This window comes from Musca vetustissima, unplaced genomic scaffold (assembly GCF_032173495.1).
Source record: "Musca vetustissima isolate MV318-11 ecotype Yass unplaced genomic scaffold, APGP_CSIRO_Mvet_v1 utg36051, whole genome shotgun sequence".
Lineage (NCBI taxonomy): Eukaryota > Metazoa > Arthropoda > Insecta > Diptera > Muscidae > Musca > Musca vetustissima.
This window is the reverse complement of record NW_026883552.1, coordinates 9,841-22,330: the sequence shown is the minus strand read 5'-3', so window position 1 is coordinate 22,330 and position 12,490 is coordinate 9,841. Positions and strand designations below refer to the sequence as shown.

The window sequence follows — 12,490 nt, the reverse complement described above, 5'->3', positions numbered from 1 at the left end:
ATATTTAAATTATGATTGCTTTTTTTTTTTGCTCCTGCTGGTGATGTTCATTCTAATGACAACGGTTTTAGCTGACCGTATTCGAACAGGAATGTCCCACCATATCAACGAAGTTGGTAATAAATAACTAAAGATCAACCGTTTGGTTGTTGAATAACTCCATTGATAATGTCATCAGGCGTTTCTATTATGTATACATTTCCTTTACTTCAGAATATCTTTGTGACGTTCCTATGCTATATTCATATATGCCACGACCCAAATATTGGCATTCCCAGCTAACATCGGATATTAACAATGTCGTTCTTCTGGAACGAGTGTGACACACACTAAACACCATTCTCAGGCGGTTTGTTTTGTTGGTTCCAATGAATTGGAAAAAGCTTCGTTTCTGTTTTATCTGCTTTGTCGACACAATCTACTTGTAATCCGTGAGATTTTGAAATGTTGGATATAGCCAACAATAACAACAACCACAACAATAATTATGGCTAACAGCTTAAGCTCAATCAACCTGAATATCAAACAATACCGCTCACCTCGAACTCGAAACTAACTATAGAAACCAATACAATGACAACAAATCAAAAATGTTGAAGAACGTTTTTTCTCTCTTTAGTTATTCAAATTTCGCATCACCTGAAACCACTTTATGCGACGTAATAAAAAATGTCATTTTGACACTTTTGACATGCCATAAATAGTGACAGCAATTTAATTGTCAGTTACTCCAATAAAGCCATACCATACCATACCAGAGACTGGTTCAAACCATGCAATACGATATACGATCGATGAGTAGTGGTAGTAGTAGATGTGGCCACAGAGATGTCATATACATTTAAAAAAGAGCAAGGAGATGAGGCAGAGGGAGAGAGGAAATTCAGTGTGAAAGATTTGTATGCAAAATTAAGTTTTATCATTTGGATGGAAATACAAATGCCATACCAGAAAACTGAAGAATAATATACACCTGGAGATTGCTGATACATTGTATTGATATTTTTAAGTTGTTTGATTTGCAACTCAGTCATTCGTTGTGATTGCCATCAATATTGACAGAGTATCTTATTCATTTTGTTATATCTCGACACTAATTTAAAACTCACTTTTAAGGTCCGCATGATTTGAGTCAACTTTACAATACAACCAAAACAGGCCTAATGCGATTAAAGACAGTTATTTTATGCGGGATTGTAAGCAGCATTTTTGTAAAGCGTCAAAGGGTGTAGAATACAAAAACTGAATAATATATAATGTTTTTGGAAAAACTTTTAAAATTAAACCATTAATTCTAGAAATTAAAAAAAAACTGCAATGTACTGACCTTTTACAGATTGAATACCTTCTGAAAATATTTTATACCTTGGTCTGAAGTGAAACATTTTATATTAATATAAGACATTTAGAAACATCTAAATTGGTAGACTCGGTTTTATAGTGTCTATTTCAAATTATGAACTTATAATGGCACATGCCTTCATCGGAACCCAAAATCTCAAATTACTGCAATTTTTATACCCTTTACCACACTGTGGTACAGGGTATTATGTCTTTGTGAATATGTTTGTAACAGGCAAAAATGATCGAGATAGACCCATGGTTCCTTTTGAGAATATGCATAGAATCACTTTCTGAGTCGATATATGCATGTCCGTCCGTATGTCAATGTTAAATTGTAAAAAAAGTACAGGTCGATTTATAATCCGAATTGGATGAAATTTGGCAGAGCTCATTTGTTTGGCCCAAGGACGAACCCTATTGAAATTGGAAAAAAATCGGCTCAGATTTGGATATAGGTCCCATATATATTTTCGTCCGATTTAAAGTAAATGGGGTACCAAAGTCCCTATATATATCATTCGATTTTCACGAAATTTTGTATTGAATTAGGTCTAGAATGACGTGTGCTAAATTTCGTGAAAATCGGTTCAAATGTAGATATAGCTCCCATATATAGTTTCGTACAATTTTTATGTAAATGGTGCACCAAAGTCCCTGAAAATCATTTGATTTGCACGAATTTTGGCATAGCGTATTAATTTAAGTCTAGAGTGACGTGCGCTAAGTTTCGTGAAAATCGGTTTAGATTTAGATATAGCTAAGGTATATGGTGCAACAAAGTACCTAAATAGTTTTCGATTTGCACGAAATTTGGTACAGCGTACTGAATTAAGCCTAGAATGATTTGTGCTAAGTTTCGCGAAAATCGTTTCAGATTTAGATATAGCTCCCATATATAGTTTCGCCCGATTTTAGGTAAATAGTCCACTAAAGTCCCTGGAAATCTTTTGATTGGCACGAATTTTAGCACAGCGTAATGAATACGGTCTATAATGATGTGTGCTACGTTTCGTGGAAATCGGTTCAGATTTAGATATAGCTCCCATATATATTTTAGGTAAATGGTCTACCAAAGTCCCTATATATTTTTCGATTTGCACGAAATTTGGCACAGCGTAATGAATGATGTGTGCTAAGTTTCGTGAAAATCGGTTCAGATTTGGATATAGCTACCATATATAGTTTCGCCCGATTTTAGGTAAATGGTGCTCCAAAGTCTCTGAAAATCATTCGATTTGCACGAACTTTGGCATAGCTCATTGAATTAAATGTAGAATGATGTGTAAATTGTGCACTTAAGATCCACAGCTGGGCTGATCGACACAACGTACTGAAATTAATATAAATTAATCTCTGGCAAGTGTGCTTCATATCGGTTCAGATATAGATATATCGTAGCATCCATAAATAATTTCGACTTATTTATTGAGATTAAATGTTTAACAGTGCAGCATACCGAATAGCGTGTGTCAAGTTTGCTTTAAATCGATTTACACAAATCTGTCCCACTGTGTGCAAACGAATCTAAACTTGCCCGAACGAAATGAAATTTAGCACTGGTTCCAGAAAGACACACACATCACATTTTAATTTCGTTCAATTTCATGGCAAAATTCCTTCAAAAAGGGGACGTCTTTTCGTATACATATGTAGAATATACCCAAAGTGAAGGGTATTATATAGTCGGCCCAGTCTGACTTTACTACTTTCCTTACTGGTTGCATCTTAAAATAGTTAAATTGGGATTATGTTGAAAACTATGGCTAGGACCTTCAAGCTATTTGAAATGGCGGGGTATTTTTATAGGGGCTATGTAATACATGCGGTTAATAAATCGAAAAAAAAAAAATTACAGACACTTTGGATAAACAAATGAAATCAGCTCAGTAAAAGCACAAAAAGTGTTGAGTAAATTTTTATGGGGGTAAAGCATGGTCGACTATACAAGATCTGATAAAAAATAACCGATTACCGCCGATGAAAACAAGGATTAACCGACTTTCTTTTAGTTCGTAAATATTACAATTCTTTTATTAAAAGAAACAAACTCTGCATTACATTCCACTTATTTGCTCTTCTATTTCCTTTTTTTCAGATATCATTTTATCCTGTGGACACAAATTTTACAAGGCAGTATTAGGATACCTCCTCCCCTCGAACTGCAACACACAAAATGCTGATTGCGGTTACACTAACTACTAAACAATTCATAGAATTTTTAAATATTGCTCAAAACCAACAATCACAACAGTCTAAACAAAAGCAGCATCAGCAGCAAAAACAATACCATAAAATAATACAACGAACAAACACAACAACAACAACTACGGCAACAACATTTCTAGTCTTGCAGAAAATTGCTAACAGCAAATATCGTTTTAATGAATATTAATCAAGAAAAACAACAACAACCACAACATCAACAGCAGCATCAGCAACATCAACAAAAACATTACCAACAGCATCAATCCCACCATCACCAGCAGCAACATCACGAACCACAGTACACCTCATTGAACGGATTCCAACAGCGACATTCAGCGGCCACAACACAACATTCATCATCGTTGCCGACCCTTAACCAGACGCCCGACTTCGAATTGGAATATCTTAAAAAAGCGCATGCGCATGCACAGGCAACATTGGCCTACAGCTACGAACGTCAGTTGCAGCAACATCAACAGCATCTGCAACTAGAAGCCCAACAACGACAACAATTAGCTTCTCAACGCACGAATTTCGAACACGAATATATTGACAAGTGCAGCACCCCCGCCCCCAACCCCACCTTCAATATTCACCATCAATTTGTTGCTGCTACCGCTGCCAGTCCTCATCATTCATCACCCACATCGGTTAGCTCCTCCATGGTTATGTCACCAAGTCGGCGACCTTCGCCACCCAGAGCTGCTGCACATCCCATGAATATGCATTTAAGCGCCATGGCTCATGCACAAATGCAATTTCAATTACAACAAAAATTAACTGCAGCAGCTGCAGCGGCCGGCAATGGTGGTCACACAGCACATGGCGGTGTAGGTCTTGCTCCACCTCCGGGTCATATGGGTAGCTACTTTCGAAATCCAGCCTCGCCGGCAGGTAGTGGGGGTACGACAGCGACAAGTACCACAACCAGTACCACACAAAGTTCCAGTGCTTCCAATAGTAGTAATTCTTCATCCACAGCTCCCTGCAGTACGGGCGCCGGCACAAACACTCCCACATCAACAATGGCCTCGGCCCATAATCCATTGAACCACTTGCAAAGCATGCAGCCGTTTGATTTTCGGAAAATCAATTCAGCTGCGTTGGGAGCATTTCCTGGTCTTCCACCACCGGCTCGCTTAAGTCCCAGTGAACTGGCCCATCATCAACATTTACAGCAGCAAGCTGCTCAACAGGCTGCAATGTTGGCCCAAGCAAGGCGTCGCATTAATGAGGCGACCACACCTGCGGAGAAAAATGCCGCAGTGGCAGCAGCCGCCGCTGCTGCTGCTCAGAGTAATCAATTTTTCAATGCTATGGCAATGTCGGGTCATCCACTACCCTTCCATCTTCCACCACCACCTCCGCTGCCTCAATTGCATCCACCTTCACCAGGCTCCTCTGGTAGTGCAGGGCCTAATGCGGGTTTGCCTCCAGGATTAACTAGTAATCAAGTTGCTGCTATAGCAGCGGCTGCCGCAGCCTCTGGTAACCCTATGCCTCATGGCTTTTTAAGTTCGCATTTTCCCGGTCTTAATCCTGCCCTGACAATGGGAAAACCACCACATCTTTCCAAGACTCCTGAACTGGATAAACAGAAAATGTCCGACATGAATCATTTGCGTGATTCTTCGGGCTCAAGACGGACACCACCGGCTCGCAGTATGTCACAATCTTCACATTCTAGTGTGGCTGTGACGCAACAGTCATCATCGGCTGCATCATCATCGTCGTCAACCTCACTGGGACATCAACAGTCTCCAAGTCAATACCAAAGTCAACGAGATCTTAGAGATCCGAATCATAGTCATCGCAACTCCCTACAACATGAAGCGCCTGCAGTCCCTAACCACAGCCAGAGACTTTCACGTATATCGTCATCAACGTCCGCATTACGTCCCGGTCGTAAGGCACATTCACCGGGCAAACGGCAATGGGGCTCACTGCCAGCCAATTTGGGTACGCAATTTATCAATCCCGTAACGGGAAAGAAACGTGTCCAGTGCAATGTCTGCCTCAAGACATTCTGTGATAAGGGAGCACTGAAAATCCATTTCTCAGCAGTGCATTTAAGGGAAATGCACAAATGCACCGTGGACGGTTGTAATATGATGTTCAGTTCCCGCAGATCGCGTAATCGTCACAGTGCTAATCCCAATCCCAAGTTGCATTCGCCACACTTAAGACGTAAAATATCTCCACACGACGGACGTAGTGCTCAACCGCACCCGTTGCTGTTACAGCCACCGAATGGATTGATGGCGGGCCTTAATCCCTTTGGAAGCTTCCCCATGCTGACACCACCTCCTGATATGCGTCATCACCCTATGGGTGCTTTAGGCGATCATAAATATAACCCTGAACTTATGCAAAGGTCGTATATGGATGCATCGCTTATGGGCCGCTATGAGGGCAGACAAATGCCCATCTCTGAGGTCATGGGAGATGATGATGACGACGACGATGGCATGGATGGTGGTATTCATATTGGCGATATTGACGATGATGATGACGACGATGATGGAGAGGGCATTGTCGTTGTCGGCGACGAAGGTGACAGTATGCTGGATAAGACAAATTCCGAAGACTTTAGCATAGAAGACACAGGAGCCGATGAGAGCTCTTCAACAATGGGTGGTGGTGATAATAGCCGAGATCATTTCGATCGCTCACTATATTCCAAAACTCCCACAGAGTATTTCAAAACCAAAGATAAACAACAGGATCTGAACAAAAAAGATGACGGCGACGCTGAGGATGGTCGTAGCACAGTGGAACGACATAGTACCGAGAGTAATGACGATACACTAAGTGTTACGGATTCGTGTAGTGTAAGAGAGGACTATGAGGGTTCATCGACGGCACATTCGGCCCAACACAATGCTTCAAATGGGACATCGAATGCCACCAACTCCGCTAGTAAACGTAAGCGTAAGAATCAAAATCCCGTGCGATGTGCAGTACAATCAACTGAAAATTCCTGTGATAATTCCAATGATTATGATGTGGCGAATGATTTAACGATCAAATCGGAGACGAGAGATGGCGAAGAGCAGCGATCACAAATCAAAGAAGAACCACGGGAGGATGAGGATGACCCCATGTCGTTGGATTTGACAAAACGAAGTCGTAAAACGGAGGATCCAACGGCGGAAAGCACAAAAGTATTACCCTCACCACCGTTGACGCCCTCAACATCAGTCAGTGAAACAAATAGGCATAGCGCTTTGTTAGGCAATCTTCCTGTTAAACTAGAACCTCGGGAAGACGGTGATATGGAATCGTTAGCGAAATCAAAGGGAGAATTGCACGAAGAAGAGACTGTAAAAGAATCTTTAGATTTATCAAACAATGAAAGTCGAGAAGAACATCCCAAAGAAAATGGAAGTTATTCGGGTCTATTAATGCCTGTTATTAAAGAGGAGCCAAGAGATGAGATGGCCAGTGAAAATCAGATTGCAGACGAACCCGAAGAAGAGAATCGTTATTTGAGAATTAAAAAAGAACTTATGGAAGATAATTTCAAACTGAACATATCGGCGGAAGATAATAATAATCTGCCTGAAAATTTAACCACCACCAGCACTCCCACCAGCAAGTCCCTCGCCAGTGAAGGTAAACAATTACCAGCGGATGAACAAAATGGCGGAGAATTTATAAGCGAGGATGCCGAAGTACCCATTGACAAAGATAACCCATTGAAATGTACAGCCTGTGGCGAGATTTTCCAAAACCACTTTCACCTCAAAACCCATTATCAAAACGAACATTTGAAGTTGCATCACAAGTGCAACATTGATGGCTGCAATGCAGCCTTCCCGTCGAAAAGAAGTCGTGATCGGCATAGTTCTAATTTAAATTTACATCGTAAATTATTATCAACCAGTGATAATCATAACTTGGATCCTCTACCCGAATCAATGATGCTCAATAATAGCAAGCATTTTAATGCTCCTCCACCCGGGAATAATATTTCCACCTCATTGCAGGCGGAATTTTTGGCACGCCTATATGCGGGAGCCCATGGTTTGCCGCCTCTGAATTTTGAAGCTCTCAAACAACATTTCCCCCCGGCTCAGCAAACGGCAATGCCTACATTTCCCGATGCCACAGCGGCCTTTATGAGTGATCCACGATTTCTAATGCAACACAGTGGTAATCCATTACTCTTCTCAGGTCTTCCTGGACTACCCGGTTTCCCCCACCTATCACCTCACCTACTAGCAGCCAGCTCGTTTAATGGACTGAATCCATTTATGGGACGTCGGCCCTCATCCGAATCACATTCACCACAATCGATAACACCACCAGTGGCAACAACAGTTCGTTCACCCCTACTAACAAATCAAAAAGCTTCCAATATATACGGCAACAGCAGTAATAATAACAACAACACTAATGAACAGGATTTACGAAATAATCCGTCACCAATACCACAATCCACAACAGATGGCTCTGTAAATCAACATTTGTTGTATGGAAGTGGAAGTGGTGGTAGCAGCACTAGTTCCTCTCAGCCAATGAATTCCCAACAACATTTAAATCCGCATCATCAGCAGCAGGCGCAACAACAACAGCATCCGAATTCTTCACCGTCAACCGATCATACATCATGACCCTCTCCTCTGCAACATCACTCATCATCAGGACACTTTCTCTCACATCATCAGATGCACTATTCCGAGTTAATGGCTTACAGACAGTAAGACTTGTAGATTAATGATAACAGAATATGATATATATACAAATAAGGGTGCAATATTTAGAATAACGACAGAAACAAGAACCTGGTTTGGTTTGACCTAAAATAGGGTTTGCCAAAAAACAGAGAATTTGAAAAATTTACTTTCACTGTGGTTGCATTATTAGATAAGTTTAAAATATAATTTTCTTTTCCATATTTTTTCTTTTTTTTAACTTCCGAATATGTATTTCCAACACAAAGGTCGGAATTGTTAAACATGTATGTATCAATTTATATTAGATCGGACCGAAATTGTTATATCCTCCTGAAATAACTGTTATCTTTCAATACGTTTTATATGGTGGGTTCCTAATAATTTTTGGTAGGAAGATTTGAATCCCAATGAGATCCAAATGGCAGCAAATTTGTTTAAAAACTTGTCCAAAAAATAATAATAGGTTATCCATAAAAGTGTATCAAGACCGACAATTTTTGGCGGGTATATTTGTTACCCAATGAGAATTCTATATACTACATTATAGCCAATTTGGTTGAAAAGAGAGTTCAAACTCACCAAAATACCGAAATTGGGAGGTACTGATATATAGGGGGATTTCTGTAGAAATCTTATAGCCAAATTTTGTTAATACACGTTACAAAAATCCTCCAAATGCCAAATATGTGCCGTTGTATAGGGGCTAACACAAGAGTGGACCGATTCCCAGCACAAAATTTCTATAATGGTCCATGTTCTGACATAATTCCCATATATGAGTAACTTGTTTATGTATGCTGAAAGTTTTAGCCATTTCCTCACAGAAAAAAAGCCACCCCGAAATTTTTGATTAAAAGCTTCATCAGCGTTCGACAAAAAGATGTCGATAACATATTTCAAACGTAGTCGGAAATGTTTATCAAACACCAACAATTCACAAAAAAAACCATCAACAAACGAGTTTGACCAAAAAAATTATTAAATTTGTTGGACACTTTTTAATAATTTTTTTTTTGTAATATGCCATATTATTTTTTATTACATTATTACAAAGTACTTTGTTGAATAGATTGTAAAAGATGGATAACAAATATAAGTTTTAATTCAGTATAGAGCTACACATTTAGTTTAAAGCCGTTAAAATACTGAAAATTTTGATATTTTTGTGGGAGAGCTGTAATAATAAGGGTAAAAATCGGCAATTGCTGTTTAAAAGGTTTTGTTTAATTTGAAATAATAATAATAATTTGATAAACAAGATTGTCAATATGAAAAATATTTTATCGATTAACAAAATAAAATTCAACAAAATTTTTAGTATATATGAGAATTGCTTTATCAAAATATTTTCGATTGGGATTACAATTTTTTTATCGGCGATTGTAAATATGAACATTATTTTAATCGGCGAAAAATCAATCAAATTTTAATTGGATTTTTGAATTTTTTATCAAATGGTTACAATTTTTTTTCTGTGCTGCAACCAGAATTTTTTTAAGTTGATATTCCGTATTCTCTGGGTATACAATTATCCTAGCACTCATATTGCCTAAAGGTACCCCAATATTTTAGGTATTTTGATATTCTTAAGTGACAGTAATTTGCTATTTTAAGCTCTTAGTAGAGCAACAGTCGCCAAATAGATGGGAATATGTCCATTAACGGAAGTTCCAACCGAAGTAATATGACATTCCTGGTTTTTGGTAGGATAGAATTTGTTTTTGCTTCTGGCCAGGGTGCGCAAAATTTCGCTCGCGAATGATTCAAAATACTTTCCTTTCGTTTTGGGCTCATTTTACGAATGAACTTATCGCGATAAATTCTTTACCAAACGACCATTAATATACCCACCATAGTATGGGGGGTATATTAATTTTGTTTTTCCGTTTGTAACACATCGAAATAATCATTTCCGACCCTATAAAGTATATATATATATATATTTATTGATCAGCGTAAAATTCTATGACGATATAGCCAAGTCCGTCTGTCTGTCCGTCTGTCTGTTGTAATCACTCTAGCGTCTAAACGAATTGAGCTAGGTCGCCAAAATTTAGCATAGAGTCGTCTTTTGTCTGCAGGCAGGCCAAGTTCGAAGATGGGCTTTATCGGTCCACGTTTAGGCATAGCCCCCATATAAGGGTACCCCCCAAATTTCGGTATTTAGAGGTTCTTGAGCGTGTTTTTCAACTGAATTCGCTGAAATTTGGTACATTGAGTTTTTATTGGGTAGCAAATCTCTCAACTAAAAATTATAAATATGGGTCCATTTTTTCGGATTGCCCCATATAAGGGTACCCCTAATTTTGAGGTATTTTGATCGCATTTTTTGACCGAATTCGCTGAAATTTGGTACAGGGGGTTCTTATTGGGTACCAAATTTCCCCACTAAAATTTATAAATATAGGTCCACTTTTTCTGGTAGTCCCCATATAAGGGTACCTCCCAATTTCCAGTTTTTGGGGGGTTTTGACCGGATTTTTTCACCAAATTGGCTGTAATTTAGTAATTTGAGTTCTTATTGGGTTGCAAATCTCTCCACAAAAAATTATAAATATAGGTAAATTTTTTCGGGTAGCCCCCATATTTTCGATATTTGGAGGTTCTTGAGCGCGTTTTTCAACCGAATTCGGTGAAAATTGGTCTTTTGTAGTCGTATATGGTAATAAATCTCCCCACCAAAAATATTCACCCCTTTTTAGGGGTAGTCCCCATATAACCCCCTTTTTTATATTATAATAGTTATCTGATTTGTTCCGTGTGTTGCGGTTGGGTAGTCGTTACGGGGAATAGTCAATTTTTACATCACAAAGACTATTTAGCCATCTGTTGTAAGCATTCCGTTTTCTAAAGATATTGTGATAAAAAACTCAAACTCGGCATACATTTAGGCATCTCCTCAATATAGTGATACCTCCTGAAGAAAAGAATTGAGATAAACAATAAAAAGGGGTTCAAAATTGGCATATACCGACCATTAATTAGGCATAGCCCTCATATAATGATATCCCCAAATATTCACTATTTCCTACACTATGTAATCAAAATTGTTCCCCCTTTAGGCATACTCTCATATAACCTAAATTACAGTAGTTTGAGGATTTCATACTCTACCATGCGTTATCAGTATCAGTCCACTTTTTGGATCCTACAGATTTTGGGAAAAATCCCCATTAAAAATTGCTGAAGTTTGTATTTGGTGTCGTATTTTAATCATCCTCCGTACCCAGCTTCTGGCAAATATTTTTACACTAAATTAAAAGGAGCAACCAATTTCAGGTATTCCGAATGCGCACTTCTTGTTGTCCAAATTTAACGATGTTTTTACTTTTGAAGGGGACTTAATGTTGGACTTAATCCATGATGATTTAAATAGACATAACGGATATATGGTTATATTGTAGAAATTATGCAATGATCAAGAGTCTCAATGAAACCAGACGCATTATCCAAGAAATTTGAGGAATTCGATGCTTTAAAATAGACCCATTATAAGGAACCCACTTTTTGGCAGTAATTTGTCATTTCGGGTTTTCAGAGGATAAAATATTTCATTTATCTTTTGGTTTAGTTTAAAAAAATTTAGACCAAATTTAAAATCTTTTTTTATCAGGAGAAAAATCTATGTCGAATTTGTTATAAAATGTTCGGTCCGCCCCATTTGTTCAGCCTAACATTCATTCCGTTTGCACGTTGATTAATTACATCACTTTAAAAAATCTCCCAATTTAAGACCCAGTACAACGATACCTTCGGATTTTCGATATTTTATTGTTTCTGGAAATGTTTCCAAACAAATTGATTCTGGTTTGACATTTCGAGATTTGATTGGCTTACAAATTTGATTGCCAAAAATGATTTCGATATTATTTTATTTCTCTTATGAAATATTCAATATACATATTCAAAATTTTACATTTCTTTGAAAATCGTTTAAATTTCAATCACAGGTCTTTAATGAAAAAATGTTATCGTAATTTAAAACAAAAGTAATTCCAAACATTTATTTTGTGCTCCTCATAGCAGATTCAGATAATCTTCAAATTCTTCAAAAGTTATTATTTACAAAAATTGTTTCGCATTAATAATATATCACAAAAACCGAAACAAATGAATACAAAAACATTGAAACAAAAGTATTGAAAAAAATTATTATAAATAAATATATAAATTTATGAATACAATTCATAAAATAACATGGTTAGAGTAAATAAAACGTAAAAAAATTATTGAAAAAAAAAAACAAAATTAATTAAAAAACA

The 12,490-nt window shown here is 37.8% G+C and overlaps 1 protein-coding gene across 1 annotated transcript; it reads left to right on the top strand.

The window, feature by feature from the left end:
- The first annotated feature begins 3,681 nt into the window (after positions 1 to 3,681).
- On the top strand, positions 3,682 to 8,165 carry LOC133330478 (uncharacterized). The gene has a single exon (XM_061538914.1). It carries the CDS (start codon positions 3,726 to 3,728, stop codon positions 8,163 to 8,165), a length of 4,440 nt encoding a protein of 1,479 aa, XP_061394898.1. The 5' UTR covers positions 3,682 to 3,725.
- The last annotated feature ends 4,325 nt before the right edge of the window (positions 8,166 to 12,490 follow it).

Excerpts from the sequence above, each read along its gene's own strand:
- LOC133330478 (XM_061538914.1), top strand. The coding sequence starts at position 3,726 with ATGAATATTAATCAAGAAAAACAACAACAACCACAACATCAACAGCAG.